The sequence below is a fragment of the Rhipicephalus microplus genome, chromosome X, assembly GCF_043290135.1.
Source record: "Rhipicephalus microplus isolate Deutch F79 chromosome X, USDA_Rmic, whole genome shotgun sequence".
Taxonomy (NCBI): domain Eukaryota; kingdom Metazoa; phylum Arthropoda; class Arachnida; order Ixodida; family Ixodidae; genus Rhipicephalus; species Rhipicephalus microplus.
In genome coordinates, this window is record NC_134710.1 from 249,239,277 (window position 1) to 249,248,970 (window position 9,694).

Consider the following 9,694-nt stretch of genomic DNA (forward strand, 5'->3'; position numbering starts at 1 on the left):
AAAGTAAAATACAAGGTGAAAAAGGTGTCGAAACATACTCGAACAAAAAGTGATGACCGGCATTACCGCTGCACGCACCACGTGAAGTCTCTATCTGCCTCGCATAAATCGGCCTAGCATAATATTTTCCTTGGCTGTTTCCACAAATTTCAATCAAAGAGGCTCAACATCAGCACTGTTTAAAACACTAGGGGGGGGGGCTATTACTTTGGTGGCATGGGCCGCAAATATATATAATATTATATCTCTTGTAAACCTTGCCTAGCTCTGCGTGACTTGCTTTCGATGGAAGCTGCTGTGCTTCGCTCATTAAAGTTGCGGCTCGAGAGACATTGGGCTTTCACTTGTTCTTGGGCCATGCAATTTGTAGTGTTTGTAGTGAAAGCGAGATAATGGGCCCTCGTAGGTCGTGGCGGCAGCCGGTGTACGTGATGGCTGGTATACATGTCGCACATCTTGATTTTCTGGTCTTGTATCAAGTGAACAAACGAGGCCTTCCTGATCTGATGAGCTCTTTAAAGTACGACAAAAAAAAACCCACCATGCTTCCCTTTCAACATCGTACACAGCAACAGATGACGAGCTCCCAACAAACGGCACTGCAGCACACGAACTGCTGTAGGTACCTAGGGAGGTACCCGGGCATGGCGGGAGAGGGCGACAACGGCGGAAGTGACATCACATGAACACTATGTATACACAGACGTGACAGCGGCTGTACATATTTCTGATGCGATTTGAGAATAAAGCTTACCTGGATGTTGTTGTCAAATTTCGTGTCCGTGCTACCATTATAATATAGCATTCCTTATAGTGATTGCATTTTGATGACTGCATTACTGCTAGAGTTCCACGTTCATGGATAAATGTGAAGAAAATGAGATACTCGCCAGTGAAATTTCCGGCAATTCGAATTCATTCGATAAACTTCAATTTTAAGGGCTGATACTTTTCTGTTCCATTCTTTATTGAAGATAGACTTTCTAAGTGGCCATCAATGTCTGGGCTGGTTTGCCTGATTATGAACTTCATTTACCTTACGTCAACTTTATCTCGTGGTCCGCACCTGTTGCACATTTACCAGATATGCTTTATGACATGCGGAGTGAGAGACTTCGATGTATTTAGGCTCCAGAAGCAGGAGACATTTTGGGATAGGTACCCGACTCTGACCAGAGGGTGCGATAGAGGCAAATATCAGAGCGGCTTTCTTCTTCGAGAAAGCCGCCCTGATATCCGCCTGTGTCCAGTTTCCCAACCCTCGTGATAAAGGATTGGCCGCCTTATTGCCAGGGTATCCTGAACGCGCGGGTGCACCCAGACGTGCGCGTCGCTGCGGGAGAAAGAGGGTCCAGGGTCAGCATGTGGAGTGTGCAAGGATGAACTCAGCCCTTTTAATAGTTTAACAATGCAGTTTTAAATGCGGAGCATTTCTTATTCGCATGATGTCATGCTTCGTGCATCGCTGTCTACACCCCCACTGCGCATGCTCGCGCCTCGCGTATGGTCTGCGTGCTCGCGTCTCGTGCCAACTGTTTACCCCCGCTTTTTTTTCTCACCTGACAAGGTCGACGCAGGCAGCGTCTGCTAGTAAAATCGACTGCTCGAGCTGCACAACCGTTCACCGTAAACACCCCGTATATGTGGGCACTGAGTCGCACATCAGCATCCCACCACTCATTGAAAGCAGCGCTTCTCCTTCATTCAATAAATGAGAATAATTAATTATGAAATAACAATTAAGCATTCCCAAACCATACCAAGTTATGCAACATCACGTGATACCCCCCTCGCACTCTGGGACGCATATACTCAAGTTCCCCCCTAGGGAAGGGGGGGGCGGCATTTTTTTTAATCACTTAGACTATAGGTAGCATCAAAATTTTCGAGCAGTAGTGCAACAGCGATCTCTTTAGCTTCTTATGGTTTTGTTCTAGGATGTAATTTTTCTATTAACGAATGCTTGTTTGGTGTGTAGGCCATTGCTATAACGGAAACGCTCGCTGACACATCGACGCGCTCAAGTGTCTTTCTTTTGAGCAAATTTCTAAGGAACGTTTCTTATGTGCGTCAATAATACCCATGAACCCCACCTAAAAAGAGAAATATGGCGTGTCTGACTTTGCTGTGTCTAATTACTAGGTTGTGTTCTGGCGCTGCGGTCACATATCGTAAACTGCATTGCCAGGTTCGTATACAGTCTGCGCGCTGCACTCAGTCAGCCAGAGGGCATCGTGAAGCATAACCTCGTAAAGTATGCAGCGTATAAACGTGGGTGTTTTGTATTGAAGTATTTGTGCTTGAATTATGGCTATTTAGGAGCACTTTAAAGGGCCACTCACCAGGCTCCATACCAAATTTTTGTTAGACAGTGGAAGTTGTTCGGGGTCTTATGAGGAATATTATGCCACAAAAATGTTTCGAATCCGTTCATGACGAGTAGAGAAAACAGGTTTTTTGGAGCGGCACGAAAAGAAGATGAGAGGAGGCGAGCTCGAAACCCTTGCCACTCCTCTACGTAGCCTTCGCAAGCCAAATATCTTCCCCACTTTCGCCAGCATCTGACCAAGAGGTGACGTGCGCATGACGTGCCCAAACAAGTCCAACCCCGAGCACACGAGCGGCGTTGCTTTGTTGACCAGCGTTATTTTGTGGTCTTGTGCTTGTTTCTGCGGGAACGTTTGGAAACGCTGGCTTAGACGCGGTAAAATATATGAACACAATGAGTAAGCGAACGCGTAGGAGCGTTCCACGGCGGTCGTCTGCTCCATGCGCTGACCGCGGGGAAACGAACGCATGCGAAACACCGACACATTAGCCCCACATCTCGTTGCAGTTCGTGGGAGAAAAAGGGAAAAAAGACTATCACATTCTCTTATTGTGTCTCATTATTTATCTAGAGCTTTATTGATCTTTTCAAGGAACAAAAACATAAACTATGCATGCCGTGTTAAATAATTTTCGCCATATCACGTGCCACTGTCTGCAATGTCAGAGCAGAGTCGTCTGTGTAGAGGACCAACGTCACTGCATTGCCATGTACGTAGGACTATTCATACGCCACCGTCATGCCCTCTTTTTCTAGGCGTGCGCCGGCAGAGGGAAGAAAGAGCAGCGTTCATCTTGGAATTTGAACCATTTCCGCAGCGCGTAGCAATGCAAATTTTGGGAGACGTGTTAATGAACGCCTCGTCTATGCATTGCGCTTGTCAGCTCAAAATTTGTCAAACCTGGTGAGTGGCCCTTTAAGGAACTATAAGCGGTCAAAATGAATCCAGAAGCCCTCACTACAGCTTGCCTCATCTTATCATGGTCTTGGTAAATAAAATCCAAGCAGTTCTGTCGCTGCCCAGAAGTCAGCCAATTTCAAGTTTATGCTGGTAAGCACAATGTTATTGTGACAAGCTTCACTATGCTCACTATTATAGCCCATTGTATTTTTCATCACCAGCTGAAAAACCAAGAACGTCTATGAAGCGTTCCACATTGCAATTTGAGCATTACAGTTCGCAGCACACGTGATGGCTCTTTTATTAATTGCCCATTATGAAAGCTGAAAGGTTTCACAACTTTGCTCCAACAAAATCTATTGTACTTCAGTTCCCGTACGCGCAAGCAGTTGTGGGAAAAAATGACGACGAAGCTCGGCTTGCATATTGCCGCGAGGCATGTTTTCGTTCTATCACCGCATCATGGCTTTCATTTGTTGCCGAATGGCGGGGATGCCACTGTAGCTGAAAGTTACGAATAGACCAGCTCCGTATGTTTTTAAGCAGGGGTAGGCGTCATCGATATATTTGGGGCCTTTGAGGCGACGTTGTCGCTCGTTGGTTCCGCCCAGCCATGCCAGCTCACTAAATCTCACTAGAGTTCCTGTAAACGCTACCTTTAGGTAGCAGAGTTCCGCAACGGTTTGCCATCTTGCCCGCTAAGAAGTCCATGTCATGCAGGAAAGCCATCTCTTCTTAATGTTGGAGCCGACACAGCCCAACGACTCTGCGTTTTCTTGCTCGTTCATATAACCTGTCGCAGACCCACTTGCTTTCACTTCGAAGAAAAAAAAATAGAACTCTAATAATTAATGGCCTTAGATACTGGTGCTATAGCTTGTTTGGTAACAGTCTCAATAGGAAGATATTTTTGTTTTGAATAGCAAACAAAAAAGCCTTAACCTAATTTGTTGAGAATCTTGTGCACGATTCTCAACAAATAAGGTTCCGTATATCACTCGTTTCATGTAGTTTTTGGCTTATTTAAGCGATTAAGTAGAAGGTGGCTTGAAAATCCTATTGCTAGCGTTATCTTTCCGTGTTTTGCAAATAACGCAAGCAAACGAGAATTTTCCCCAGATCTCTACATAGCTGTGGCTTAAAGTGAACACTCAGTGAGGCTTCAATTGTGGTGCCGCACAGTGCCCAGATTGATTTATACTGTTTTGATAGATGTGTAAGGGGAATATTCAAACATTCACTCACGCACAATCTTATAATTTCTTACCGTGCGATGTATGTCAACGAGGGCATGCAAAAGGATACATACCCTGTTTGTTATTATCAACTCTAGTCGCAAAAATATCGCCATCAGATTTTTAAGTGCACTTCATAATCGCACGTCACTCATGGCGCTGTGTTGCACAGACACCACTAACACTGCTGTTCACTTAAAACAGACAACACAATCACAACACCAACGAAGCAGTACTTTCGCACTCAGCGGGATTGCCTCGCCGGACTGCTTGAGTAGTGTAGCGGTCATAGAGAAACGTACTTTCATCAAGAGAGGACACACCCATAGGACCCCGCGGCTGAGCTACTGCGCTGTTCTCAGTGCCACGAGTGGCTGGTCAGACTTAATAATGTATTCAGCATAAATAAAATACCAAAAATTTCTTGCCGATGCTAGGATTTGAACCCAAACTCTCATGCTCCGAAAGCGAGTGTCTTTACCACTAGGCTACACACCTAAGCCTCCGCAAGGGGAATACATGTACAGTGCATCTGAACCAAATGAATGTGCACCCTTTGAGCAAAACATATGCAGAATGACAACACTATCAGGACAGACTTTTATTTTTGAGGTAGGCATTAAACGTCCTCAGCTTGACACAATGAAGAGCGGATATGAAAAATTGCGCAAACAAATAAAATTTATTTTTTGCAAAAATTTGATGCCAAACTTGTGTTTTTGTTGCCCTTCTGAGGTGGCTATTACATGTCTTGACAAAGGAGTAGAAGCGAGCATATGTACATTATTTAGCTGTTGATTGGAACTTTCCTTGCTCGGTCACGAAAAGGCTCCAGTGGCTACTCTTTATATAGTATATTTCTCTATGTAGCAGTGGTGGTGACGCAGCAGTCGCCAGCACCCGCGCGGCCGTGAAGTTGTCTTTCCCTGAAATTCATTGCGCATGTGATCACGCTTGGCGAATGGGGGCGCGAACGGCAAGTTCTATGAGAGGCGCAACTATGCAACCTAAAAGTAGCATTTACAGTAACTTCACAGTTCGCTACTGCCCTCTATGATCCCGTGAGGACTGGCGCAAGAGGTTCAAAAGCTGCCTTCGAGCGTTGAGGTGACTCCCCAAAGCAGCTGTTGCAATAAAGGAATGCAGTGGCTTCAAAGGGGACATATTAGCTATGTTCGCCTGTATAGCTCTAGCTCTGAAAACCTCATGAAAACGTTAGGTTGTGCCCGCAGTAGTTCGGCCGCTGTACTTCCTCAAAACCGTTGTCGTAATAATGATACGCATCCTCTACGTTACACCTTTGGCAGCAGTTTCTTGACCTTTCCACTTACAGTTATCGTGGCAAGCCTTGAAGTCTAGCCAGGCTGTTTTTCCAGACTTTTAAATAAACATCGACTAAGCTGTTCCTTGCAAAAATTCATCCTAATATTTCTAGCAAGCGTGAAAAGATTCTGCTGTTGTCCCTTTATTGTAATGTACTGGTGCCTACACCCTTTTAAGCTCTACATAGCAATGCGTATATAGTGTGAAATACTATTTATATTTTTGCTTAATCAGCATTTAGAACATCTGAAAATAGTACAAGTTGCCTACATGCGAACATAAGCAGGCTCTCAGTATAGCGCTAATTTGCGTTGCGCAGGTTGAAACTTGGCTGGCTCTGTCGATCCTGCTATGGAGGCAATACAAGATCTTTCTGCAGAACATGAGCAACCGACTGTGGCTGCCTCGGCAGATGAGGTCGACGATATGACCAGCTTTTTTGGTGGCCAAGAGGAACTGCGATGTACTTTCGACAAGCCAACCGCCTTTAACGACAATCGAAGCTGTCCTATCAACGACGTCCTCCCCATATGCAACGAGCTACTCTGGCATCTGCATGGAGCTTCGGGAAAAGCGTGGTGGCTTGTTGTCCTTAGTTTGCTTTCCAACTGACGAACCAAAAAGAATTCCTCCTCGAAACGTTGACTGCCAGCGTTCGAAAAAGTTTCTTCTATGGCTGCTGCGAACCCATGGATGCATTGAAAAGCTCAAATTGCGATGTAACTGGATGACAGTTCACAGCTGTATATTGCTTGAACTGACTGAATACTCTCGCCTGAAAAGGCTCAAGGTGGATTGTCCTTGTGGAGACACTGTGAAAAGAAATATCGTGACACTCCTGTCCAGACTTGTCCATCTAGAAGAACTGCATGTCTACGTGTCTCAGAAGTCAGACATTCTTGTGGCTGCCATATCGGCTCTGCTGAGAAACACCGCCTGCCTTACTTCACTCGTTTTCCGAGCACATTCTGAGAACCAGCTGTCACAGACATTTATTCATGCCCTTGCCGCAAACTCGACACTGGAGTACCTCGAAATATTGGGGAAATGGGACACCGCAGAGCCACCAGGGCCCTTCTGGTCATACGTCAAAAGTAACGAATTGCTCTCAAAACTGTACCTTTTCGGTGAAGAACTCGATCATGAAGGGTCCTTGCTTGAAGAGGCGCTGGTTTGCAATTATCATATCTCCACGCTATACATTCATAAAGTTTGTGGCGGTGAAAGAACTGTAAATGTTTTGACCAGGATACTCGCAGAATGTATTAGCCTAAAGAATCTCACTCTCGGTGACTCACGTGACGAATTTAACATTATTTCAGAGGCAGCACTAAACGGCTGCATGAATGCCCTGGTTGTAAACAACACACTGGAAGAACTCGAGCTTTCGTATTCCCTGTGGCATCCAACGAACTGGATCACTTTCTTGGCATTTTTACCCAATAACAAGCATCTCAAGACACTAGAGGTTACTAGCTCGTTCTACCCTGATTACAAAATGTATCTGCCTGTTCTTGAAGCTCTACAGCAGACAAATTCGCCGGGACGCATTTCTTTCGGGTGTTATATGCCCACAACAGTGGAACTGGACCTTTTGCGCTTCCGTGCCTTTTCAGGCGTCTGTATTGAAGGAGCGTTGAAAGAGAAAGTAGATGCTTTGCAATCACTACTCACATTGAATCACTTAACTTCCGTCGTAATAGATTTACGTGAGTGCGATCAACAGTTGTTCGACTGCATGGCCAAGTACATTAAAGAAAAAACTGTGCTACGAGGAATAATCCTTTTCATATCGAATACAGCGGGAGATGCACCCGCAGCATGCTGGGAGCCCCTCTTCGAATCTCTCTCGTCGAACACCAGCATCAGATATCTCAGGATTATTGTACGCGGCCACTTCTCGTATGCTGGCCACCTCGCTCGTGCTGTCGGGCGCAGCAGGTCCATTACGCAAATGTTCTATGAAGAGTATCGACCAGAATGGGACCCCAGTGGCTTCCTTTCACCATTGTCCAGGGAACTCGACGAGAACTACAATCTCTTGGAAGTCTCCCTCTCCAACACTGCTAAAATGGATGCCGAAACAACGTGCTGCTGGTTCAAAGTCAGGGAAGTGTCCAGAAGGAACTCTGGCCTGGTGAAGCGTGCTGGTGCCGCCATTCAGTCTCCTACACTCGATTGGTAGGTCTTGCTTATGTTTTCTTTTACTGGGAAGTGTGTCTTGCAGTGCAGTGGGTGTTGCAGTGCTATTGTTGGTATGGATGGATGCTATGAGTGGCACCAACAATTGGGGGTAAGGTCGCCCACCTGTGAGTGTTTTAATGCATTGACAAAATTACACTTCTATTGGAAACGCACCGAATGGGATGGCCCCTTAGAAACAAAGCGTTGAAGAAACTAATCGTGTATGTCATGGTCATGATACATTACTGCACTCTACCAAGAACAATGTCAGAGGGCCGTAGTAAACATAAAGGGTGTATTTTTAACGCCTACAAAGTATGCGACCATGGCACAGTTACCTCTGGTGCTAAAAAGCATTCTTTTAACTTGTTTAAGAATATTCTATCCTCTCCTTGCACAGTATAGCTGGTAATATATATATATATATATATATATATATATATATATATATATATATATATATATATATATATATATATATATATATATATATATATATATATATATATATATATATATATATATATATATATATATATATATATACTGTCGCTCATTGCCCATTAGCAGAGATTTACATGTTCTGGTAGGAAACACTGGTCAATCACTGCGTGATTGACCGGGAGGTTTCTCTCTTCTCTCAAGAGGTTTCTTTCCTCTGCGATGAGCGCCAGCGTCAATGTTGCGGCCAGTGTAAGCATTAGCACCCGCAGGTTCGCATCTACAAATGGTTTTCTTTAGCGGGAGATGGTGTAATTTTTTCGCTTGTTTGACGCTTGGTGCATGCTGACAGTTCCTGTTATCTGTAAGTAAATGTTATTTGCATCATCCTTATCATATCAAATAGGTACGCCGCCAACGCACTGGAGAAAGTTTCGCGGCGGCCAGTTCTTTTGAGAGAGCTCGCCGAAAAAGAGGGCCGAGCTGTGGACGAAGTGGCCAAGATGCTACGAAGCCGTCTCGTGAGCGTCGACGGAATGAACGACTTTATGAGACTGACCGGCGTCGTCAAGAAAGCAGTGACGTGTGCGCCACCTGTCGACGGCTGTAACTTTCAAATTCAAGACCTGAATGTTGACTGCTGGCGCTTGGTGAGGCGTTACCTGAGCTTCGACGATGTGAAGCGCTGCCCTGTCGCTAAGCCGGACGACCCTATGGCTGAATAAAGCAGAAGAAAAGAGTGAGCCAAGGGCAATAAGTACATTATAACCACTATTCTCTATTCTGAGTGGTTTCTCCAGTGTTACAAAATGCAGGTTGTACAGCAATGTATATATATATATATATATATATATATATATATATATATATATATATATATAAATTGGCTTGAGCGGACAAACGTTCGAAAACTTTTATTGCTCCTACGTTTCGGCCGGGGTCCGGCCTTCGTCAGGGAATCCCTGACGAAGGCCGGATTTCCTGATTCCCTGACGAAGGCCGGACCCCGGCCGAAACGTAGGAGCAATAAAAGTTTTCGCACGTTTGTCCGCTCAAGCCAATTTCTATTCATCACTGGATTCACAAAAGACACTCGCTGGATATATATATATATATATATATATATATATATATATATATATATATATATATATATATATATATATATATATATATATTCCGACACTCTTCTTGAGTTCACTTGTAATTTAAAGCTTAGCTGTAAGCGACTGCACATCTGCTTTTGGCTTCATCTATTTCGATTTATCATTTTTTACCTCA

The 9,694-nt window shown here is 44.5% G+C and overlaps 1 protein-coding gene across 1 annotated transcript in view; it reads left to right on the forward strand.

Moving 5' to 3' along the window:
- LOC119162424 (uncharacterized) overlaps positions 1-9,222 on the forward strand; it is a 32,621-nt gene extending 23,399 nt beyond the window's left edge. Inside the window, exons 2-3 of the mRNA XM_075878905.1 lie at positions 6,108-7,969; positions 8,820-9,222. Of these exons, the coding sequence (XP_075735020.1) occupies positions 6,345-7,969; positions 8,820-9,138 (1,944 nt within the window). The 5' untranslated portion in view covers positions 6,108-6,344 and the 3' untranslated portion in view covers positions 9,139-9,222. The remainder of the gene's footprint in view (positions 1-6,107; positions 7,970-8,819) is intronic.
- Positions 9,223-9,694: the final 472 nt, after the last annotated feature.